Source organism: Taudactylus pleione, unplaced genomic scaffold, assembly GCF_031769625.1.
Source record: "Taudactylus pleione unplaced genomic scaffold, aTauple2 ptg000903l, whole genome shotgun sequence".
Classification (NCBI taxonomy): domain Eukaryota; kingdom Metazoa; phylum Chordata; class Amphibia; order Anura; family Myobatrachidae; genus Taudactylus; species Taudactylus pleione.
The window spans coordinates 3,875,118-3,901,381 of NW_028285304.1; the positions used below are offsets into that span (position 1 = coordinate 3,875,118).

General features: G+C 47.5%; 1 protein-coding gene across 4 annotated transcripts in view; it reads right to left on the minus strand.

The window, feature by feature from the left end:
• Window positions 1–14,055, minus strand: part of LOC148473996 (solute carrier family 23 member 2-like) — a 54,976-nt gene extending 40,921 nt beyond the window's left edge. Inside the window, exons 1-3 of one of the 4 annotated variants that reach the window (XM_088459221.1) lie at window positions 13,931–13,994; window positions 9,066–9,135; window positions 3,276–3,440 (exon numbers count right to left, since the gene is read on the minus strand). In XM_088459221.1, the coding sequence (XP_088315347.1) occupies window positions 3,276–3,314 (39 nt within the window). In that variant the 5' untranslated portion in view covers window positions 3,315–3,440; window positions 9,066–9,135; window positions 13,931–13,994. Of the gene's footprint in view, window positions 1–3,275; window positions 3,459–8,967; window positions 9,043–9,065; window positions 9,136–13,930 lie in introns of those variants that run through there. The other 3 variants (XM_088459220.1, XM_088459219.1, XM_088459223.1) reach the window with 3 other exon arrangements.
• Between the last annotated feature and the right edge of the window lie 12,209 nt (window positions 14,056–26,264).

Genomic DNA, 26,264 nt, shown 5'->3' on the forward strand with positions numbered 1-26,264 from the left:
CTAAGACTTATTTAATAGGTATGTCGTCAGGAAGCCGGCGGTCGAAATGCCGACTGTCAAATCCTGGCATGGGATTAATGATAGGCGTTGAAAGCCGGGCGGCGGACAGCCCCTGGGGGGAGGGTTAGGTTAGGAGCTCCCTGGGAGGGGACTTTAGGGTTAGGCACCCCTGGGAGGGTTAGGGTCAGGCTTACTGGAAGGGGGGTTAGGGTCAGGCCCCCCCTGGGAGGGTTAGTTTTAGGGTGCGGGGAGGGGGGGTTAGGTTTAGGCACTTATGGGGGGGAGGTTAGGGTTAGGCACCAGAGGGGGAGGTTAGGGTTAGGCACTAGAGGGGGAGGTTAGGGTTAGGCACCCCTAAAAGAGGGTTAGGGTTAGGGTGGGAGAGGGTTAGGGATAGTGAGAAAAAAAACTTCCCTGTCGGGATCTGCTGTTGCCGGTCTTCCGGTGTCGGGATTTGAACAGCCGGACATACTGATTCCATTTAATATGATTAGTAACTACAGTAGTTCAATAATAAATATTATTAATAGATCTATAGATTTGGCTATAAAATTAGATATATTAATGGCAACTATGAGCATTGACTTAAACAATTCAGTAATGATTGTCCATATAATTCACTCCCACAGAAAATGTAGAGGGGGGCGGTCTTGGAAGACCCCACTGCTAGCCGGGCCTGACTCAATGGGGCCATTCAATTAATGGCGGTGGCGGTGTGTTATTGGGTTGTCCGCATGTGCATATCACCAGTTATTGCCATGGCCAAACCTTGCTAATTGTTCTGAGCACCTCTATGGGGGGCATACAGTCAGGATACCGTTGTGCATGCACATAACATCGGAGCCCCATCACTGGCGGCGTTAGGCTGGCAGCAGCCCAGTAGAGGTCCTCGTCCAGGACGGGGACTTCGCTGGACCTCGCCGGAGGGGTAAGTATTGGTAAATACCAGTGCATTTTTTGTTTGTATCACAGTGATTCTAAAGGAAAAATTGCGCTGGTGTTTAATATCGTTGATAAATGGGGGGCCTCTGTTCACAAGTGCATTGCCACAGGCTACATAGGCCATTATTCTCAGTTTCATGGTTAGTGCATCTACTGCCAGAAGATAAAAACACTGACCGGGATGCAGTCAGGATACCGGCGGGCGCTATCCTGCCCACCGAAATCCCGACACTGAAAGCCTGACATGGGACTAAAGATAGGCGCCTATCATTAGCTCCACTACAAAATCCCGACACCCTGAATACCGAACGAAGTTAAGCCGGGTGTCTTTGCGTCTAGCCGCGGGGAAGGGTTAGGTTTAGGGTCCCCCGGGGGGACTTGGGGTTAGGCACCCCCTCCCCCCGGGAGGGTTAGGGTAGGGAAAGGGGGGGTTAGGGTTAGGCACCATTAGGGGGGGTTAGGTTTAGGCACTAACGGGGGGAGGTTAGGGTTAGGCACTAAGGGGGGAGGTTAGGGTTAAGCACCACAAAGGGAGGGCTAAGGGAGGGTTAGGGTTCTTACCAGCCCCAGTCGGGAATTAGGTCCGTCTGTGTTCCGCTGTCGGTATTTGATTCGGCGGTTATTCAGCCACCGGCATTAAACACCGATTTCCTATAGGGAGCGAGATTTGAATTGAATCTAGAGAATATCTTATCCGTTAACATGGTATCAGCCCAGTCTGGTAATTCTGACGGTAGAAATCTAATTTCTATTAAGTGCTTCAGGAATTAGTCAGAAGAATGACATAATAACCTTTTCTTGCCCCTCAGGTGGGAACGGTGGCCTTTACAGCTGAGATTCCCAGAAATGCACCAATGCCATATAAACAGATAAACTATTGCCTATATTTCTACAGTAAACATTTTTAATTTTCTGTTTATGGTACAAGCCATGGCTGCGTTTTATATATGCATCTAATTCACTGTTGGGCGCTTCCAGTCTCTGTTCCACTATCTAACATCTTTATCTAGATCACTATATATATATATAGCACTAATGTACCAGGTGTGGGATTCCATCTCATGCTGAATGCAGATAAAGGTCTAAGCAGCCAATCAGAGAAGTGAAGAGGACTGAGAGGATACCTTGTATTACAGCATGCACAGGACATTCTAGGTACGGAGTGTAACACAGATAACACCACTCTGCCATTCATTTATGCTCCCTTACATAACACAGTATCATGGGCCGGGTAATTAGGTCATGGTGGCTGCTATCTATGGTTGTCATCTTTTACAGAAAACAAATTCCATCTTTCCTATCACTATTATATACTGTATCTGCCCTGTTATTAACATTTACGCCCGCTGCCATTTTTACCAACCAGATGGCAACGCACATAGGGGGAGATGTATCAAACCTGGGAGAGAGATACAGTGGAAAGAGATAAAGTGCCAATCAGCTCCTAACTGTCGTTTTTCAAACACAGCCTGTAACGTGACAGTTAGGAGCTGATTGGTTGTTACTTTATCTCTCACCAAGCTTTGATACATCTACCCCCATGATGGTGACTTATTATGTTTACTAATAAGCATTGTTTGGGTTTGTTTTGAACTTGATTCTGAGTCACTGTCAAAGCGCTCAAAAGTGCGGCCATCCGCGGCAGACCAAATATGTTACCTTATGCCAATGGGAGTATATGTAGGGCTTCATGCCTACGTGGTGCACTGCCCACCGATTTACCATCCGCAGCTGTCATCTTTAGTATTGCCATAACCACCCACCCACCCCGGGCTGGGTGCAAAAGATCCATCAGAAACAGGTGACCCGCTTCCATACGCATGGCTAAAACGGAAGTTTGGCGACATGCCCATGGGACCCCACGGCACTCCCACAAGATGGATCTTTTGTATACATCCTCAAGGTAGACGCCCAGAAATGCCCATCTCATGGATGTTGAGATCCGGCTGCGCACAGAGTGAACCGGCTGCTCCCATATCCTCAGTCCGCATGCCTGCGCAGCCTGAAGTTGATTTTTGTGGCGCGTACGCATTTGGATGCGAGTCCATCTCAGAATCAAACCCTTTATTGGATATTATTAACATAGTCTTCATTCTAGCACCCTGCACCTGTCACAACCCGAGCAGTTCTTCTTTCCTGCCTGGGGTGTCCCTCTATGCTCTGGTGTTTCTAGCACACTCCGATAGTGCAACAAACCACTGAGATACAGACCAGTGTGTGCTAGAAGCACCAGAGCAGAGAGCGACACCCCAGGCAGAAAATAGGAACTGCATGGGTTGTGACAGGTGCTAGAATGAACACGATTAACTCTTACACCAAATTCCCAGAATTACCTGGATTCCTAATAAGATGCACAAGTACCAAGGGGGCATGTCGGTCACCGTGTATGCCAGCTTGTTCCGTCCATTATCAATGTGACTGTTTCTCCTTTTCTCCTCCTGTCGTGGGTCTTTGCCATGGAACGAAGAGTTGGTGTTGAAATGGTTGGCATCTTCTATCTGGCAAGGTGAGACAAACTGTGAATAGAGGTCAGTAGCTGAGGGTGCTAGACAGGAACCTATTACTTTTAAAATACTCTGGGGTATATTTAATAAAGGTTGATTTTGAACAATTTTAAATCTAATAAAATTGACCTTTAGTAAATATACCCCTTGTGTCAGCACTGCACTCGCTGTCTCATGAACAGGTTTACTCTGAAAAGGGGCCAATTGCCTCCAGCTGGTGGTGTAACTATAGTGCCAGGAGCAGAAGCACCAGCTTCGTAGACTTTCCAAATCCAGAAGTACTGTGCGGCACCATCACTGCGCGGTGTTACCATAAAGATGCAGGAAGTCTCTAACATCTACTGAATGGCAATGTTGGTACTTCTGTGCATGGGAGTCAACTTTTTAAAATGAGTAGGGGCAGTAACATTACATCTACAACATGTCTCATAAATGCTAAGCATAGACATAACTGCCAGCAGCACACATATTGGGGGTGCCCGAGCACCATCAGTACCCACAGAGCTGGCGTGTATGCATCAATGTGCCCCATGGGACTCTGATAAGATCTTCCAAAGATCCAAAGGCATTCCTGCTGACATACTCAGTTTAAAAATCAGTACATACCTAAAGGCGACGGATTGCCGCAATGTTGCGATCCTGCAAGCCGGCATTGCAGGACCAGTGAAATCCAATATGTTGGATTTCACAGATATGCCGATCATGATCAAATAGTGCAAAACATTGGGACTTCTGGCATGGGAACTTCTAGCTACTGCACCACAGGTTCTCAAACTCGGTCCTCAGGACCCCAAACAGTGCATGTTTTCTAGGTCTTCTCGCAGAATCACTAGTGAGATATTAGCTCCACCTGTGGATCTTTTAAAATGTGTCAGTGAGTAATGAATACACCTGTGCTCCTTCTGGGTGACCTGCAAAACGTGAACTGTGTGGGGTCCTGAGGACAGAGGGCCTGATTCAGAGCCGGACACTCTGACAGAGCGCTCGCTCTGAATCAGGGCCGGGCTTTATTTTTTATGGAGCGGCCAGGATGATGGTCGCAATGGTCAAGACCATCGCGACCATCGGGCTTGCGACGAGTCCCTTCTGGTAGGGTCTCGTTCATCGCAAGTTCATCGTGATGTCAGTGGGGCCGCCCCCAAACGGCAAGCGTTCCCTCGGGAACGCCTCCGTTTGGGCAGCCACCCCCCCCGGCCCGCCCACCAAAGGGGGCGAGATGTCACTCAACATTGACAGCTCGCCCCCTTTGGTGCGAGACCCGGAGCGATGGATTGCCCGTCGCTAGCCGGGTCTCGCGCATGCGCACGACGGAGCCGGCTCCGTAATGCGCATGCGCTGTGGGCCACTATCAACTTGGTTGCGAGCGCACAGCGCTTGCGACCGGGTCTGAATCAGGCCCAGAGTTTGAGAACCTCTGTACTACTCCACTGCCTTTTTAATGGGGATTATCAAACTAACTAAATAGTTTTTTTTTGCTGGAGCCCAAAAGATGTCTTTGACCCAGTGTTGCTATCTCTGGTACCCCTTTACTTCATATTAACTTTTCCTAAAACAAAACAAAAAATAGATCAGGAATTATATATTAGGGATTAGACAGATACAGAATAATAATGTGATTAATAACTAAACCATTAAAAAAAATAGTGTGGCTCTGAATAGAGTTATTGTTGAAATATCTGTTGCATCTCCAGAGTTAGTAAAGTGCCATAAACTAGCAAGATTGGTAAAGAGAGGTAATTGGTATAAGATCTGTAATCAAGCAATAAGACCTTGCATCATGATTGCACCGCTAAAACAGCCGTAAGGGATTAATAACTAGTATATTAAATATTAATAGGGAGCACACAATAAATTTGAAAAGAGGAGATTACGGGTGTCCTAAATGGCATCAGAGACAGGTTATAGGTGAGCTGTGTGCGTGCCCACAGCTTGGTGCTCTGGTTTTTAGACATGTTAGCAAATCTGCCCCCTTCTTCTTAATTCTATGGGAACCTAAAGCATACAGTACTTGCCTACTATTTTCAGGAAGATTGTGAAAGCAACACCTATGAGCGTAGCACAGAACCGTAACTAGACTTTTTGGTGCCCTGTGCCAGAAAGAGCATTTGTGGCTCCCCCCCTCTTATTTTTAAAATACTGACATAAGATGCACACCCAAAAAAGGGCCAGGGAAGAGATAGGAGAGGCCAGGAGATGCTGGGGCCAGGGAAGAGATAGGGTAGGTCAGGATATGCTGGGGATAAAAGGAGAGGAAGCTACAAGTGAGAATGATAATAAAAAAAAATTGACAGGCCCAAACAACGCCCCCTGCCCTGTGCCACGGCACTGGCCGCACTACCCTAGTTACGGCTCTGGTGTGGCAGTAAAGTGGGCGTGTACTGCTACATCTGAGAGGCGTGTCATAACATTGATTTACATACATAGCTTATCGAGCCCCAAAGCAGTTAGTAAGATCTACTTGTTGATGAAAACACACTTTTCAGAAAATCCATAAAGCCATAGAGATCATTGGGGTAGATGTATGATAGCGGCATGTTAAGTGCCGCTATAACGCTTCCTGCTTCGCCTATTTACCGAGGCTAAGCAGGAAGCACTACCGATGAGATGTAAGAACATGACACCACGCCCCCACACCGCCCACCTATGCCACTCTCACGCCTCCCTGTTGTGCTAACCTGGCTGCCCCACCAGAAAGTGGGCAAGTATGTCCTGCGCAGATCATTAAGTGTTGGAGATTTATGTAAACATCGGATTTACGTAAATCCCTGAATCAGGCCCTAAAGCATTTAGTTGGGTTTCACCATTATACATTGCTTAGAGCTGTATAATCTGCTGATTACAGCGCTAGCTTATTAGGCCGTATTCACACTGATGATTCAGGCGATTCAGAGGCATCTTATCCAAACCCTGGGGAAAGCTTAACTCAGCAAGGGAGAACACGCGTGCGCTTGTTTTAATCCTTTTACTATGCCACGTTCAAGATTACGTCTGAAACACATTTTACACGCTCCGACTCCTCCGTGCAGTTATGACGCTAAAAAGGAAATAGATGCTACGAAATCTATTTACAATACACTCCCGTAATAAGAAGTGGAATTAAAAAAACCAAAAACAAAATAAAGACAAAAAATATTTTGGTTAAACAAAAACAAAAAAAACCATTCCAACTCACCATTTACAGTTTACCACTAATCAACCAGTTTTATTGAACTTAATTTAGGCATTAATTATGATTTATGATTCAGAGTTGTATGCGAATGTCGCTGCTTTTGCGTATGTGTACGCAGAGCATATGCAAAAATATGCTAATATTGGAGACGCCGGGATGTGTATTGAGACGCCCGCAGGCGCCATTGCAAATTCAAGCAACTCTGTACCGATACAGAGTTATATACGGAGATCCTTTGTTCATCGGCCTCCGGAGTAACTCCATGGTCACGCAGAATGGCCGTCTGGACTGAGATGCTGGAACCATGTTTTGTGCGTACGGGATATGCACAGATGCAGGACACTTCTCAAAAATGGTCGCGACACCGACGTTTCAGAGGCACAGCCCCAAACGGCTCTTAATGGTCAATCACTCTGCGAATAAAAAGTCACTACTAGCGACTATGGTAATGGTCTTTGATGTATGCGCAGACAGCCGTTAATCGCTAAACATCGAATCAGGCTCAATATCCATTCTGATTCATTTTGTTGAAAAGTAACTTTAATCTCTTAACATTTAAAAAAAAAAAAATAAATTTAGGGGCCTATTCATGATGTTAATTAACGGGCCCGACTCTGATAATTAACTCGAAGCAAAAGCTGGCGTTACCCTCCGCATCGGAGCCCGGCGGCAAGGAGATAGATGCATACGGAAAATGCAGTAAACAGGGGTTTTACCGCATTTTCCGTTTAGTGCATCCATGCCTGCATAGAGCAAGGGGGCGTGGCAGGGCAATGTCGCGGTATTGGGGGCGGGGCCAGGGGCTTGACCGCACAATCGCATCATCGTGGCCTCCCTCACAGCAGCTCAGCACACAGCTTGTGCTGGGCTGCAGTGTGAGACTGCTCGCGGCTGTTGCAGCAGCCAAAGCAGTCTTCTATGGCTGTGGGGGGGAGCGATCACACTGATCGTGCCCCCCCCTGCTTAGCGCCGGGCTGAGGGGCTGACAGCTCCCCCCTCCCCGGCGCACTGGCTGCAAAAGTTATTTTAGATTTATTTTTTCTAGGGGGCGTGGCCACTCCTCCCGTGAATAGGTCATGCCCCCTCCTTTACCCGGGCCTGGCCAGGCTCTCTACGGTCCTGCCGGTGGGTCGGGAGCAGCACCTGATATTCGGGAGGCTCCCGGCCAAATCGGGAGGGTAGGCAAGCCTGTATTAAGTTGCCCGATTCCCATGCAGGGGAGGGAGAGGAATAACTGACACTGGGCATGTAGAAGTAACTGGCCATGGTATGCCAACTTATAATAAAAGGTTTTTATATTAAAGCCAGGCCCGCCGAGAGCCGTGGCAGGCCCGGGTAAAAGGGGGTGTGACCTAATCGCGGGAGGCGTTGCTACGCCCCCTTCGAGAAGAAAAAAAAAAAACACTTTCAAAGCGGCTCTGCGCGCTGGGGAGGGGGGCTCTCTGAGCCCCCTCAGCCCGGCGCATAACCAGTGGGGGGCGCGATCAGCTTGATCGCTTCCCCCACAGGCATAGGAGACTGCTGTGGCTGCTTCTTAGCAGCCGCGAGCAGTCTCCCAGTGCAGCCCAGCTCACAGCAGCATGTGCTGGGCTGCTGTCATGTAAGAGGGGGGGAGCGGTGCCGGACCCGGGCCCCTCCAACAAGCCCGGGCCCGGGTAATTTGTACCCGCTCCGCCCCCCCCTCTCGGAGCCCCTGATTAAGGCACAGGTTCTCAAACTCTGTCCTCAGGACCCCAAACAGCGCATGTTTTCCAAGTCTCCTCGCAGAACCACAAGTGAAATAATTATCTCTACCTGTTGACCTTTTAAAATGTGTCAGTGAGTAATGAGTGCACCTGGGCACCTGCTGGGTGACCTGCAAAACGTGACCTGTTTGGGGTCCTGAGGACCGAGTTTGAGAACGATTGTAGCAGAGGTTCCCAAACACGGTCCTCAAGGCTCCCCAACAGTTCAAGTTTTAGAGAAATCGAAGGTTGAGCACAGGTGGTTAAATCGGAATGGGTAAGTAATGCCGGCTGTCGGGATGCCTCCGGTCATAATACCGACAGCGTCATCCCGATGGTTGGTATCCCGACAGGGGTCGGGTAAGTATACTTACCCTCCCTCCTTCTCCCCCTAACTCTCCCATCTTGTAGCCTAACCCTAACCCTCCCCACCCCAGACCCTAACCCTCCCCGTTAGTGCCTAAACCTAAATTTCCCCCCTTACCCTCCCCCCTTAGTGCCTAAACCCCCCAGTGGTGTCTAACCCTCCCCCCCAGGGGTGCCTAACTCTAACCTCCTCCCCCAAATCCTAACTTACCTAAACCTAACCCTCCCCCCTGTGGCTAACACCCCCGGCGCCCCGGCTTACCTTCGTTCAATCCCTTGTCGGGATTCCATCGTCGGGATTGAGACCGGCAGCCGCGTACATCATTTAAATCAAATTGACTGAGGTAGTAATTGAGTTACCTGTGCTCAACCATGGATATCTCTAAAACCTGAACTGTTGGGGAGCCTTGAGGACCTCGTTTGGGAACATCTGCATTAAGGAATAGAGAGGTAAGCAGTCAGTGGGGGTTCTCCAATAATAGATCATCATCAATTCCTATTGGCTGAGTGACTGAATCACTTGAGAGTCAAATGAATTAGGAGTGATGCCATGTGCCCTTGTGATGGAGTATTAATGCCAGTAACGGCACACTACATTACCCTTACATTGTGCATTTCAGTTCACTGACCCATAGGTGTATAAATGCGCATACTCAGACTACCATACTGTATATAAGGCTGTTGTGTGCACAGCTTCATACTAATTTTAGGCAAAAGCACCATGAAAACAGATTACTTGTAAGGTAACAAGAGTATACACCAAAGAAGAGATTGGAAAACGCACTGAAAAATCCTTACTGAAATATATAATCAATATGTCTCTAAAAACCTATTAGGGACCCTTGCAAGGATTTGCAAAATATTATCCAATTGATCATGAGACAAAAGTCTGCTGGATCTATATTATTGGTAGGTCCCTGGTGCTCCCCACAGTCTGTTTATGACATATAAACCAAATAGAGAAAGAAGAAAAAGGACTCTTTTTTGGGGGGCACAGAAGGTATAGAGTCGTGACTTAAATGTACTACTCTAATTTAGATTTATACAATTGCTATATCATAGGGACACCTGCATGTTTTGTGATTTCCACACTTTTGTGTCCACAGGTGACATTGACATTTGCATTTCATGTGTACCTTATGATAGCAACAAACTAGCAGAATTCAGTAATTTTTGATTGCAATTTGGACTGTGGTGCCCCACTAACGAGCAGCAGCAATATTTATCTGAATAACGATGATGATATTGAATGATCTAAGTGAGGCTAATTATCATTTCTTTTATGTGTGATATAGCACTGCACAGCAATATATGGATGTGCAATGTCTATGGAGAGGTATCATGAGTCACTAAGGCACACTTCCTATATAGATATTATTTTGGGTTATGAGATGTGTGAAAATCATTTCAGAGTGTGTATGTTCCAATGCACGCAGGTATAAAGATATACTCTCCATCCACTTGTTAGATAACAAGGTGGATATACATACCTGCTAATGGTCTAAACCTTATTGTTTGTGTCTTTTTGGACCTTAAATTTGGCTGTATTGCGAATTATTAGTGATAATGAAACAATTCAGTATATTATATACAAAACTATATTAATTAAGTAATTAATTCGCCAAACCCTGTTTTGATAGGAGCAACAAATCTCCCTTTCTGTGTATATTGTTATATACACAAATAGAATTGTGGGAGTTAATATCAATTCTCCTGTCTGTGCACAATATTTTGTCCGTTTATTTGTTTGTTTGTAGTTGTTCATGTTTTTTAACAAAAACACATTAAAGGTAACAAGAGTGTAAAGTGGGCGGTAACAAATCCTGCATAGCAATCAGTGGGCGGGGCTATGGTGCTGGTGGGTGGAGCAGGCATAAATAGCTTTCCAGCCAATCACTTTATGGTACGTATAATTTGGAAAATATGCATTATCAGAACATAGCATAATAATATATAATCACTATAATAATGTTGGCGTGAATATCACAATATTACCTCCATTTTAAACAATACTCTGTCACCATATCATCAGATATGGGGCCTTGGTTCACTTTCCATAAACCAACTATGGGCCGTATTCAATTTGGAGTGAAAAGCCGTTTTCGGCGAAACTTTTTCGCTGATGACCTTATTTTCACCAATTCCATTTATCCTTGTATTCAAATTGCCCGACTTTTAGCCGGTGCGAAAAGTTTGCACCTAGTAACCAGCAGAAAAGTATAGCCAATGGATACCCGGCGGAAAAAAGTGCAGAATTGGGGTTTTGGGGTTCAAAATTGCGGCAACCCCCCTAAACCCTTCTTACACCCACCTTGACACAAATTGTGTAAAAAAATGCAACTCCCCCCCCCCACAAAATACACCACAAAAAAAGCACTTTGAAAAAGTGGGCGAAACAAATCAAAGTGGGGATACAAAATCAAAAACTAGCGAAATAGCCTTTGGGGGGGGTCTGGAAGTATGGGGGGAGGTGTTTTTTTTTTATTGCAGGTGTTTACTGAAGGTGCGTTTTTGGCGCTTTTTAATGCTTGACCTTAGCAACTTTAAAATATGCTTGCACCCATTTTCATGTACCCCAAATTTGATGGGACTACTTATTTACCCCCCCAAAAAATTGCTAAATGCTATTCTTCACCCCTGTCCCAAAGACACTAAATAGCGCCTATTGAGACCATTCAAAGACCCCAAATACCTTCAGCAGGGCTAATGGGGGGTACCCATAGTGAACCCCCATGTCGGGTGTCAGACTGATTTCTCCATAAAACGACAGGACTTTTCGCCTGTTTGGGTTTCGCCGGGTCCCGTTTTTGCAGATTTGGAATTGAATACGGGGATAAACGGGAACGCGCGCGATAAGTTTTCACCGGCAAAACCTCCGATGACGGCGAAAAGTCCGGCAATTAACTTTTCGCTCCAAATTGAATACGGACCTATGCCGGAGTCCACCCTTGATACCTTTCTGCTGTCTTACAATTTTTTTTCCACTTTTCTTTACTCTGCTTCCTATATAATATTCTCCTGATTCGAATAACCCTACTCTATGGTATATTTATGTATGCATTACTTTTACTTTCACTTTTGTTACAGAGATTTTTGCTGTTTGTAGTATTGTAGAATACTTTTAAAATCACTGTACTTATTACTAAGGGGGCTATTCATGATGTTAATTATCGGGGTCCGGATCCTGATTAACATTCTAACTCGCCGAGGAATCCGGAGCAATTCATCATTGCTCCGATGCGGATGGCGGCTGATGCGAAATCACCTGGTCCCCGTGAGCGGCTTCACTGCTCCTTTCCAGAGTAGTGAATCTTTTCACTGCTGACGGGACTGGACATTCGCAACCTACAGGTCACGCATGCGCACAAGAGCCCCGACGTCCGGCGGAAGGAGCCGTACAGGGGCGGAGGTATCCGAAAGGATCCCTCTTCGTGACCCGGGACGGGTGAGCGGTGAAGATGGCGAATGCTCCCGCAGTCAAGCTCCGAAAAATATAATATTTTCGGAGCTTGATGAATTCTGTCCCCATACTAGCGTGTGTGGACAGGGAGCCATTCCGCAAAAGGAAGGTAAGTAGGAGTTATCTGTGATGATAAATAGGCCCCTAAATCCACATTGTGGATGTGATCAATTCTTATGAATCGTCCTTTTTGTGACTTTTATGTTGAATTTTTTTTGTTATTCTCTTTGATGTTATGCAGTGTCCTTAAAATAAAAAGTTTACAAAAAAAATCACAAAGCCTACTGTTCTGTTTCTCTCTACACATAAAAAGTTAAAACTATCACTGTAATAAGTGTATAATCTCTCTAGCCGTTTCAACCAGTTTAAACTATAGAACCCTCTTCCTCAAAAAATACAAATACACACACATTGGAGGGATGGTTATAGTGGATCAGGCTGGGAAGTCTGGAGTGGTATTTACTTTGTCTATGAACTATAAGCACTTTAAATGACAATTGTAACAGCCAACCAATCTCTCAGCAAAGTTTAATCGGGAACACCCCTGATTAACACATACCAACTGGTGTAATGGTTAGCGTTACTGCCTCACCGCAATAAGGTCATGGGTTCAATTCCCACCATGGTCCTAACTGTGTGGAGTTTGTATATTCTCCCTGTGCTTGCGTGGGTTTCCCCCGGGTACTCTGGTTTTCTCCCACACTCCAAAAATATACTGGTAGGTTAATTGGCTCCCAACAAAATCAACCCCAGTGTGTATATGTGTGTGAGCATGTGATAGGGAACATATATTGTAAGCTCCACTGGAGCAGGAACTGATGTGACTGGGCAAAATATTCTCTCTGTAAAGCGCTGCGGAATATGTGTGCGCTATATAAATAAATAAATAAAAATTATATTACATGTCCTCTCTTTAAATTAAACACCTTGCTATGAAGCAGGTTATGGTGTGTGCCTTAAGCTGTTGTTATATAGGGCAAACACTAGATATATAGGGCCAAATGTAATAGGGTGAGAGTTTAGAAAAGTGAGAGTTTCTGACACTTTTTAAACTTTGCCAATGTAATAGAGTCCAAAAACAAAGTAACAGAGCGAACTTGCATGTTTTTTTAGACTTAAAAAACTCTCACGATTTAAAATCTCATTCAGATGTTTTCCCATTTTGAAGATAAAACTCAACCAATGTGAGAGTTTACTGCTAAACTCTCACATTTTCTAAACTCTCACCCTATTACATTTGGCCCATAGGCTTACTATATTATCCCTTTAAACCAGGACACATGAATTACACAGGTTCTGTAGCTGATATGCATCAAAGCTTGATGTGAGATAACATTTTGAAATATATATCACCAACCAATCAGCTCCAAACTATCATTTCTTAAACACAGCCTGCTTAATGTAAGTTAGAAGCTGATTGGTTGGTGACATATAGCTCACAATTTTATCTCACATCAAGCTTTGACACACATTCCCCTAAGACCAGGTGAAATGCAGACTTGAAGTCACCCAGCCACAGAACCTGTGTAATTCATTCATGAGTGTCCTGGTTTATAGGGATAGTATAGTAAGCCTATATATATATTACCCCAAGCAAGTTTAAATAAAATTATTGTGGTATTTTAAACAACTTACTGAAAGTCTGTCTCCACCAGCTAAACTAAAGTTTCACCAGTAAAGTAAGTAACACTTTCTGACTTCTTATCTAAACCCTTCTCACCACTTGGTTCACAAATGTCCGTAGTTCTAAATAATAAATTCTGACCTCAAACGCAGGGTTATCACAGCCGCTGATTTCTCTGTCCATCTTCTGGCTCCAGGTGAGACAGTCTCAGGTGTGGGGGGGACTAGTGAGCTACCTGTCCATTACCTGGAGATATCATCAACAGCTGCCAGCTAATTCCTCATGTTAGCACTCTGGAGGGAAGATCCAGGCTGGCCTGTATGTGACTCCGCTGTTATCCAACACAAGTCAATGTTTAATAGACCAGGAAGATGATTTGTGTGAGATCACTTGTAAGAGTTGATGTCTGTGGTAGGGATTTGTTACACTCGCTGGGATAGTTATTTCTAAATAATGGCGTTATTCATAATATCAATAGTGACTTGGCAAGGGAGCATTGGAGTGAATTAGATTTTGTGCCCAGTTTACATAACAATCTGTACAGCTGCCAGGATACATAACTGCGGGCAGAGCCGTAACTAAGCATCATGGGTGATCGAGAACGTTGGTGCCAACCAAATGGATAGTGGTGGCAGCACACTTGAGGCTGGGCAGCACCCTCCTGTACAGTGCCTGTAGGCATTGCCCCCTTCTTTGTGCCCCGGGCAGAGGTACATATGTCACTGCCCTACTTATGGCTCTAGCGTAAGCATTTACAACTAATCACATACAGCATAGTTGCAAAGCAATGATGCTACAGATGTGTCCTCATACACAGCTTGCCTCAATACGCCATGCAGCGCGACTTGCCTGGCGTTAGTGAGCTTTCAGGTCATGTGCCACTCTGCTAGCGTCGGTGTCTTTTTCCAACACTTGTATATAAAGTGTCGCATATCAAATTATTCAGCATCACATCGCATCTTAGATGCATTTTCGTAAAAAAAGACTCCCGGCGCTAGCAGACTCTTACGGGACCTGGCGCACCAAGAGGGGATTTTTAGCGTAACTGCAGCAAAGATGTGTAAGTAGTCTTCATTCTAGCACCCTGCACCTATCACATTCCGTGCAGTTCCTCTTCCCTGCCTGGGGGGGTCTCTCTGCTCTGGTGCTTCTATCACACTTTGGTCCATATCTCAGCTGTTTGTAGCATTAGAGCAGAGAGAGACACCACAGGCAGGAAAGAGGAACTGCATCCCGTTTTCGGGGGTTTACCTTAAATACTAAGTATCCCCCGTATATATAAAGGAGGGATCCCTCCATTACTGCTGGCAGGCGCCTCCCCCATAGTTTTCTATGGGGTATGCGATGCTGCCAAATTTACCAATATCCGGAATGGGATGCACTCCAGATATTGGCTCCCGTACCTAATGCCAATTGACGATGTGTCAGCCGCTGTAGCCTAGGGGCTACACCGCGCACTATTAGTCGATGGAGGGATCCGCCGGATCAAACCTCCCCCCCTCCTCTTCTCATATGGGTGTGACATCAGAGACACAAGAATTTATTTGAAATTAAAATAAAGTGGTCAACAAAGGTTTTTTTTTTGGGGGGGGGAGGAGTAGAGCCTTTGTATTAATAATCACGGAACTACCGCTATTATTACAGTTCTGTATCGCAGCAGAGATTTTAATGGGTGCGGGGCACAAGGGCCCCTGGGTCCAGGGGGGCCCACACCGCACACCCTGCACCCATATTTTTAATACCACTCCGCCTCCGGAATCCCACATCGGTGTCGGTATCAGCTCTGTCAAAAAAAAGCCAGGAAAATGTCCGCCCTGGCGTTTTGCGCATGTGCAGTAGAGAAAACACCAGAAAATGGCTGCGGCTCTATTTTTCCGGTGACCTGTGCATGCGCTGTAGACTCTGGGCACACACTAGTGCCCAGAGTCTACTGGTGCGGTGCTGCGCTCTGTGCACTTCTGGCCTCCGGGGAGAGTGGTGGGGGCACCTGGACAGAGACTGCACATGGGACCCTTCCTCTCTTGAAATGCCACTGCCCCGCTATGTACTAAGGAAAACTCACAGGGACAGCGGTTGCTGGGACCACTGTCCTTGTGTGTTATGTACCCGCCATTTTGTGGAAGTCTGTCACATTTGTGAAAGACTTCTCCAGGGGAAGCTGACACTGCGAGTAATGCCGGGTACACATGGGCGCCGAGAGGGTGGGGGGCGGGAACAGTTTACAGAGGGGTAGGCCCCGGGTCCGGCATCGCCCCCCCCCCTCCCTCCCTCACAGCAGCTCAGCACACGACTTGCGCTGGGCTGCAGTGCGAGCAGTCTCCTATGGCAGTGGGTGGGGAGCGATTACACTGATCGCGCACCCCCTGCTTAGCGCCGGGCTGGGGAAGCTTACAGCGCGCCCCTCCCCATCACGCAGCGCTGCGCAAAAGAGAGTTTTTTCTTTTTTGGCAAGGGGGCGTGGCCACGCCTCCTGCGATTAGGACACGCCTCCTCCTTTACCATGGCCCGCCCGGGCTCTCTACAGCCCTGCAGGTACACACTGAGCGATAAGTACAATATCATACCTGAGGTGTCGCTCTATGCTCTGGTGCTACTAGCACACTCATAAGGCAGCAAACTGCTGAGATACAGAACAGAGTGTGCTAGAAGCACCAGAGCAGAGAGCGACACCCCCAAGTAGGAAAGAGTAACTGCACAGGTTGTGACAGGTGCAGGGTGCTAGAATGAACACTAATATAATACAATTGTAATCGGACCCTGCTACTCTTTGGCCAGTGTCCAATAGGGTAGTACTAAAGAACTAAGGACCTCATTCAGGGATCTAGTTACTAAGCAGTGTTAGGAGACAGAGTGAAAAGTGATAAGGTGCCAGCCAATCAGCTCCCAACTGTCATCTCACAGGCTGTATTTAAAAAATTAGAGTTGGGAGCTGATTGGCTGGCACCTTATCACTTTTCACTCTGTCTCCTAACACTGCTTAGTAACTAGACCCCTCAGATTTGTATGCTATGCCGATATTTACGCAGATGGCCGATGTTTTTATTACAGCGTATGCGTCTAGTTCCTCTGCGATGTCGCTCGTAGAGAGAATTTAGATGCAGAGTGACTGACAGTTAGGGACCGTCTGTGGGTGGTGTCGCCACCGCTTCATAAAACCGTTTAAAAAAAAAAAAAAGCGACTTTTGTACGCAGTTGTTCCATCGCCCATGCTGCGAGTCATAGGCTTACTCAGAGGGCTGGTGATTGACTGATCTGCGAACGATGCAACATTTTTTTACGCAGGTGCTGCGATTTCTTACAGAGATGCTAGGATTTGCAATGCGGCAGGTGGGCGTCGGCAGCTGACGATCTGCATATTTTCACATAGCAGCTGCGTAAAAAGCGGCAGTCGCGACAGGATTAACATAATCTCTGAATCAGGCCCTAATACAATTACTAGTAGTCTGGAACATTAGTTTGAATTATATATACAGTTATTTTATAGTCATTATTTTCCAGTCATATTACTGCATGGATAAATGTTTTATGTAGCTATATTGGGCCCGATTCAGAGGCGGACGCTAATGAATGCACGGTTGCAATTTTTTATTTTTGCGGATTAGCAGCAGCGGTAATATGCAAATACCAGGTTTACCCTTCCCCGTGTGTACTAGCGTGGCTGGACTTTGTGACACAGGGGAAGCTGGAGTGATACATAAGGGGGGAGGGCTGTAGTGACATTGGGATTGGGGAACTAGGAAGGATCAGGGATCCGAGAACAAGCGCCGCCTGAAGATGGCGCTTGTTTTCGTGAGCAAACTCCGAAAAAGTTTCAGTTTTCGGAGTTTGCTGAATATCGGGTTTCGATCGGACTCCTGATGATGAATTGCCCGGTAACTAAAATATGCGGAAACTAGCGTTTCCGCATGGTTACCGGCCATTTATCAATGATGAATAAGCCCCAGAATCTCACGTTTGCTAACATTTAAAAATCAATGTAAAAAATCGTCGGTTAGATTTGCAATGTAGCTCCTGGAACAAAACAACGATTTAGATCAATTTAAAATCCATTAAAAGTTACGTAAATTTTACTCCAAGGTCTGCTTGCAAATGTCACCCGTCAAGTCAAGTTACATTGTGTGCCTTCTCTTTTCCATAATTTATTTATCTTCTACCAGACCCCTCGTGTTATAATCCTCCCCGAATACAATAGCTTGCAGGCATGGCCTTGGATAAAGGAATATGGGCCCTCATTCAGAGCCGCTCGTTAGCGGCAGTACGCTCGTTCCGAGCGATGTTTGCACATCTGCGCATGCGTACGGATTTTAGTACGCATGCGCGAACCAGTCAGTGCGGCCGAAAATTGTTGGTACGCAGTATAGCGAGGGCCTGCTATTTTGAGTGACAGAATGAGGCGTATGTGGGTGGTAACAGGGGAAGGTGCTTGAAAACGGGGAGTGGAGATCCGATCGCAGGCGTGCTTAAAGGTCAAAACGGGCGTTTTAAGGGAGTGCATAATTAATACAGCAGCGTCATTGACCACGTCACTGGGTTATTTTATAGCCAGAACTGCTCGCAAATTTGTGGTAGCAAAAACCAACCACAAGAATAGCGAGCAGTTCATACGCTGGTCGATGTACTCGATTAATCTAATAAATAGCGGACATGACGTATGGTGCGAGCGGCCAGGGGGCGTTTTTAACAAATAAACGAGCGTATGTTTTGCACGCTCGTTCAGACTTAGAGGTGTGAACAGACTGCAATGTGCGTACGGATCATTTGAATAGCCACCCCTTGTTTTTGAACGAACGCAAATAGCGTACGGCTCTGAATCAGGCCCATGGTTTGATGTCATCATTAGGGATAGGTCCAACATTAGCCATTAGATTTGTTTCTAGTGTGCACAGAGGAATTGCATACACTTCTTCCCTAGTGCATACATTACTCTGTGCACGATGAACATTTTTAAAGTTGCGGTCCCTTATACAAAAGCCGTCTATATACAGAGAGTCTAATAGTAAGCTGAGCATGCAGGGGAGAAGTGGGACTGAGCAGTTCTGCATTAAATTATAACTAAACACGCGTCCAACAATCAGAACAAATGCATAAAATAAAATTCAGATTAAAAGAAGTGGCATTGATAAATAATATATATATATATATATATATATATATATATATGTATATATATATTATTCACAATAAAATGAAACAAAAAGTCACAAATATTTTCATTTACATATAATGTTACTTAAACAATTTTTTTTGTAAAGCTTAGGCAAAGAGCTACAATAAGGGGGATATTTACAAAGGTGCAGATTTTTAGAAGTGGAGATGTTGCCCATAGCAACCAATAAGATTTCCACTTAATATTTATCTAGCACCTTCTAGAAGATAATAGCTAATATCTGACTGGTTGCTATGGGCAACATCTCCACTTCTAAAAACCTGCACCTTAGTAACTATACCCCTAAGACGGTTAGAGCAGAATATTTGCTGGATGGGGACTTGCCTTTAGAAGGACTTTCTCCTCTCCGTTGCAGATCTTCCCTACTTCAGTCATTGTTCAGACAGCTGACAGGCACACGGTGCACACTTATATAATACGGACTGTTTATCGATACATCCTGCTACATTACAAAATGTGAAATGGGAAGCGCGTCTGGTCGGCAGGGAAGTTAAGGGGACAGGGGCTGAGGCTCATGTGAACAGAATTAGCACAATCTGACTTTAATTGGCTGGGGGAAAGTCTCGCCCTGGTAACAGGCCCGAGCCCTGTACTGACTGTGGCACAGCTGAGGTGGCTTCTAGGAACCGTGCTTAATATACAGTATATCTAGTAAAATTGGCCCAGCTGTTTGTCTGGTGCGGTATTATAAGTGATAGAATCATCCAGTAGTGATACAGTAAACTGTGTGAATGATATTTGGGATGTTGGTCAGTCTTTTGAACAGAGGTATCACGACCGCCGGCATGCCATATCGGAATCGGTATGATTTACCGCCTGACGCAAGTCCGGCGGTTGGAATCCCGACAGCGGCTGCCCGACATGGGTGAAAATCCAGATCGTCCCTAAGGTATGTATAGACTAACCTAATTCCCTCCCCTAACCCTAACCCTCCTAAGGGTGCCTAACCCTAACCTTCCCTCCAGTGCCTAACCCTAACCTCCCGGGGGGGGTGCCTAACCCTAAGTCCCCCCCGGGAGCCCTAAACCTAACCCTCCCCCCCTGCGGCTGTCCGCGCCCGGCGCCTGGAATCCCTTCGATCGGGATGCCGGGCGCCGGTCTCCCGGCGTCGGTAAAATGACAGGCGTCTAGATTTAGATTTAGACACCTGTCATTTAACCCTCGCCGGGATAAAGCAGTCGGGAAGCTAGCTGTCGGGATTAGGTCCGCTGGCTTCCCGACTGCTTACCGCCGTATCACACCTGTTCTGTGTGTACAGTATGAAAGAAGTGCACCGCCTACGATATGCGTACTTTTATACATACCGTAATGCAGAGGTTCCCAACCATGGATATCTCTAAAACCTGAACTGTTGGAGAGTCTTTGGGAAATCTGCCCTAATGCATAGGTTCCCAAACTCCACCATTACAGTCCAGATTTTAAGGATATCCATGCTTGAGTCCAGGTGGTTAAGTCAAATTGACTGAGGTACTATTTAAGCCACCTGTGCTCAAGCATGGGAATCTCTGTCCTAATGGTTTAGTGATGACTAATTTAATTTTTTCAATCCCAAAATGTCCCCGATTGTGAGATGATATGAGACTTGCCGACAAATTGTCTGTCTGCCTCTACCAGGAGAGGCAGCCAGCTCGGCACAGCTGGGGGAAGGCGTGACACGATTTTGAGGGCAGGGCAGGGCGGGGGACGTCAAGATCACCGGCATTGTGTTGCTGGATGCGGGGACACAATGAGAATGAGATTCTGCGCAAATCGCGTCATCCACTGCCCCGGACCAGCCAATTATGAAAGGTGGGAGCGAAAGGCAGGCGGTGGTTGCAGGGGGTTGCGGACGGGCGGCGCCGGCCGGGAGACTTGCCCACTCTTCCAGTGGGCCGGGAGTAACACACGTTTTTCGGGAGGCTCCTGACCATTTCGGGAGAGTAGGCAAGTCTGGATAAAATCCTTCAGTGTCAGCACAGGATACGTTTTCATGAAAGGGCTGTAATGGTTCCAGTTATAATTTTGAAATGCCACGTACAGCAGAACATGGTGATAGTACTATCTTTATATGGGTGTAGATTTGTGAGGTTTTTTTCATTTGTTGGGAGTATAGAAAGCAGATAAGTATGAATGTGATTTAGCCACCAGGAAGCATGCTCATAGTATAAACAAAAAATGTCTTTATCCCGGTAATGAAATGATAGAGGGAATTAGGTTGGGCGTGGATGATAGTGTCCTGGTTACAGCAATGCTGCATGGGGCAAGTGGGTGTCTGAATTCCTCCCCTCAGCGGAATACAAAGTAGTCACTGTTATTTAATGCAATACAGATTTACAAGTAAGGATGTTATGGAAGAAGGTGGGGTGTCAGTCCCATGGGTAGTTAACTGTTTCTCTGTCAGCAGCGTATGCCATGTGCTATCACTGGCAGCCTGTCTGCTCTGGGCGAGGTGAGCAAACATTGGTCTCCCTCCATAGTACAGTTTCTTCTACCCATCATGCACCTTGTACTTATGTTCATACCCATCATGCACCTCGTACTGATGTTCATACCCATCATGCACCTTGTACTTATGTTCATACCCATCATGCACCTTGTACTGATGTTCATACCCATCATGCACCTCGTACTGATGTTCATACCCATCATGCACCTCGTACTTATATTCATACCCATCATGCACCTCGTACTTATATTCATACCCATCATGCACCTTGTACTTATGTTCATACCCATCATGCACCTCGTACTTATATTCATACCCATCATGCACCTTGTACTTATGTTCATACCCATCATGCACCTCGTACTGATGTTCATACCCATCATGCACCTTGTACTGATGTTCATACCCATCATGCACCCCATACTGCTGTTCATACCCATCATGCACCTTGTACTTATGTTCATACCCATCATGCACCTCGTACTGATGTTCATACCCATGATCAGGCCCGGCGACAGGGGGGGACTAGGGGCACACCTGTGCCAGGCCCCAAGGTTCTGAGAGGCCCCGAGGGCTCAGGGCAGTGGCGTAACTACGGAGAGTGCAGTTGCTATGGGGCCCGCCAGCCAGTGATCGCACCCCCGGCACCCTCTATTTTCCGGGTGCCTGCTGAGATTGTGGGGGTCATTCAGACCCGGTCGTTAGCGCCGATGCGCTCGGACCGGGTCGATGGCCCCCCACAGAGCATGCACACGCCGGCGCCGTCGTGCGCATGCGTGAGACCCGCTACGACCGACAGCGCCGGTCGTAGCGGGTCTCGATTTAAAGGGGGCGAGCTGCCGATGTTGATTGACTGCTCGCCCCGTTTGGAAGGCGGGCTGGGGGGGGTGGCAGCCCAAACGGGGGCGTTCCCATGGGAACACCTACCGTTTGGGGGCGCCCCACTGACATCACTAGTAATGTCAGTGGAGAGCTTCCGGCTCAGACAGAGCCAGAAGCTCTCCGGGGCTTACGACAAGGGAGACCCTACCCTAGGTCTTGACCATCGCAACCATCACCTTAGGCGGTCGTAAGGCTGTGGGTGTTAACCCACAGCCTTACCACCGCAAAGGAGGACGTCTTGAAAATTCAAGAGGTCCTCCCCTCATTCAGACCGACCGGCTCTGAATGAGGTCCTGTGTTACCAGCGGGCGCCCGGATTCTTCTCTATCCCCCCCGGCGCCAGCAGCAACCAGAGGACAGAGCTCACTCCTGAGCTCCGGCTTCCAGGTCCCGCAGTGCTCTATGGGAGTGACGTCATGATGTCACTCTCATAGTTTCGAGGAGCGGGGGACGGGCGGCAGCAGGCACTGGAGCGGGGTTTAAGGTAAGTATTGTTTTTTTTTGTGTGTGTGTATGTCGGTGTGCTGCGGGAGGGGCCTTACGACTGGGGTCATAATATGGGGGCATTACAGGGGCCTGCCTTACTACTGGTGGCATTGAAAGGGCCTTACTACTGGGGGAAGTTTATGGGGGCACTACAGGGGGCATTATAGGGGCCTTACTACTGGGCGCACTACAGGGGGCATTACACAGCCCTGCCTTACTGCTGGGGGCATTACAGGGACCTTACTACTGGGGGCATAATATGGGGGCACTACAGGGGGCAATACAGGGGCCTGCCTTACTACTGGGGGCATTACAGGGGCCTTACTACTGGGGGAAGTATATGGGGGCACTACAGGAGGCACTACAGGGGCCTTACTACTGGGGGCATAATATGGGAGCACTACAGGGGGCATTACATGGGCCTGCCTTACTACTGGGGGCATAATATGGGGACATTACAGGGGCCTTACTACTGGGGGCATAATATGGGGGCACTACAGGGGGCCTTGCTACTGGGGGCATCATATGGGGGCACTACAGGGGGCATTACAGGGGCCTTACTGGGGGCATAATATGGGGGCACTACAGGGGCATTACAGGGGCCTTACTACTGGGGGCATCATATGGGGGCACTACAGGGACCTTACTACTGGGGGCACTATTGGGAGCACTACAAATGGGGGCACTGCAGGGGCCCTTACTACTGGGGGCACTGCAGGGGCCCTTACTAGTGGGAGCACTTCAAGGGACATTACTACTGGGGCACTGTAGGGTGCATTACTACTGGGGGCACTGCAGGGAGCATTACTACTGGGGCACTGTAGGGTGCATTACTACTGGGGGCACTGCAGGGAGCATTACTATTGGGGCACTGTAGGGAGCATTACTACTGGGGGCAGGGAATCCAGCAGGAGCCAGCAACAGAGCCGGAAGGCAGGCATTCTCATGGGAACGCCTCCATTTGGGCAGCCAACCCCCCGGCCCGCCCACCAAAGGGGGCGAGCTGCCACTCAACATCGACAGCTCGCCCCCTTTGCGAGCGCTCAGCGCTTGCGACCGGGTCTGAATCAGGCCCTGAGTTTGGGAACCACTGCCCTAAAACTATCACTGCATGTTTCTCCTTAGGGGGGAGATTTATCAAAACTTCTAAAGTGGACCATGTATTACCCTTAGCAAACAATTTGCTTCTAGCTATCATTTTATAGAGTGTACCTATAAAATGAGAGCTATAATCTGATTGGTTACCAATCATCCCATTTAGAAGTTTGAAAAATCTTCACCATGACACCGGTTGACGCAGATTAGGGGAATAAACAATATGGGAGACCCCTGCTTCCCCCCCCCCCCATTCTCCTTATATCCAATGAAAACAGAGAATTTTAATCCAGTTTTCCCATCCGTATAAAATGGGTTCTGGTTTTTTTTTGCAGTTTCTTTGGGATATTCCCTGGGATCTGAACTGGAGCTGTATGAACTGGCATTACATCCTGGGAAGCGCATTTATCTATGTTACTATGGCGCTAATTGTGTTCATCCTTTGAATACAGGGCCTGATTCAGGCCGCCTGCTAGATGCGTTTGCACGCAGCCGCCAGCAGCCAAAGTATGCAAATCCGGTGATCGCATGGCAAGACATTAGCACGCCCACTATGTCTTGGTGTGTGATTGCGGTATGAAATTAGACGCCCACCAGCCTGTCACAAGACGCCCACTCTCCCTTAGTAACACACATCATCTCCAGGAAGTGTATTAAACAATCGGAAACATCGGACCCATACACAGCATTTGTGGCTGACCATACCCTACCGCAAACACTGCGAGTGCTGCTGTGTGTAATTCAGCTATGGGACGTGTATGCTGACGCTGTGTCTTAATTATGCACGCCTCTGTAACGGCAATAAGACGCACAGACACGTTTGTGTTCGCACCACCACAACCCCCCGTTACCATCGACCAACCCTTGTCAACACCCACAAACGGCACGTCCTGTCACTCATTCTAGCGAGGGGTCTGTGCACAGGGGGCGATCGCTTCGCAATCACAGTGACTGATTCGCGCACGCGCACTGCGTCTTATACACATGCGCAGATTGCAAATATTGGCAGGCTGCGTGCTGCGAACACATCCTAGTGAGCGGATCTGAGTCGGGCACACAGAACCAGTAGGGTGACCCCTACCTGTGATGCATTTAGGCTAAATTGACACACTTAACCCATACTTGCCTACTTTATTTTTTCTCTTTCCGGGAGAAGCCCGGGTAAGAGAAGCAGGAGGGGGGCGATGGGGGTGGGGCCTGATGGTTCGCAACATTAAGCCCCGCCCCTCGTGGTAAATTGCCGCGATTGGCGCACATTTAAATAGGGGAAGGGGCTAAATGACTCGACTCATGAAGAATCATCACTAAGCTCCGCCCCCTACACGGAGACCCCCGATCACCGCGGAAATGCTCACCATTCTGCCCACTTTACTAGGAAATGGGCAGAAATGCGGGAGAAATGCCTACCCTTCCTGGGGCCGGGGGGTTACCCGAAAAATCGTGAGCCTCCCGCGATTCCGGGAGGGTAGGCATGTATGACTTAACCAAATTATTTGTACTTGACCTGTAATATAATTATTATTGTAATAAAATGTACCTAACTATATGTTCCCTCAGTTCTACAGTACATTCTCAAACCAGCAAACTGTCACTTGTTCTCTGTTACTTACTGATCATTTCTGCTCAGAGACACACAGGACACCCCCTGGTGTGCACAAATGAGTTTGCTCAATGTAGCAGGAAAAGGAAACCTTTGGCTAAGGCCAGGATAATAATCATATGACTTCCTACAGTAAGTCTGGATGTCACAAAAAATGGCCAATTGGCCTGGAGAGACAGAGAGCCTGATTCACAGCGCTCGCAAGCGGGACGATGGTCCCCCACTGCGCATGCGCACGCTGGAGCCGGCTCTGGCGTGCGCATGCACGAGACCCGGCCAGCGACAGGCGCTCCATCGCTACGGGTCTCGCACCAAAATGGGGAAGCTGTCGATTGTGATTGACAGCTTGCCCCGTTTTGGAGGCGGGCAGGGGGGGTGGCTGGCCAAATGGAGGCATTCCCGAAGGAACGCCTGCCGTTTGGGGGCGGCCCCACTGACATCACGAGCCGAAAGCTCACTGGGGCTTGCGGGAACGAGACCCTACCACAAGGGTCTCGTCGCAAACCCAATGGTCGCGATGGTCGTGACCATCGCCGCCATCACCTGGCCACTCGCTAAAGCTGTGGGTGGTCACCCACAGCTTAGCAAGCGGCCAGGAGGCCGTCTTTAAAAAAAAAAAAAAACAGGGACTCCCTGATTCAGAGCAAGCACTCTCAAAGAGCGTCCGGCTCTGAATCAGGCCCAGAGCTCTCAGATAAGAAGAACTGTGCTCCCTGAGGGCGGGATGTACTAAAGTGAAAAATACGGTAAACGCCCCCGAAAATATTGCTTCCGGGGGATTTTGCGCATTTTCCATATGTACTAAGCACTGGAATGCGAT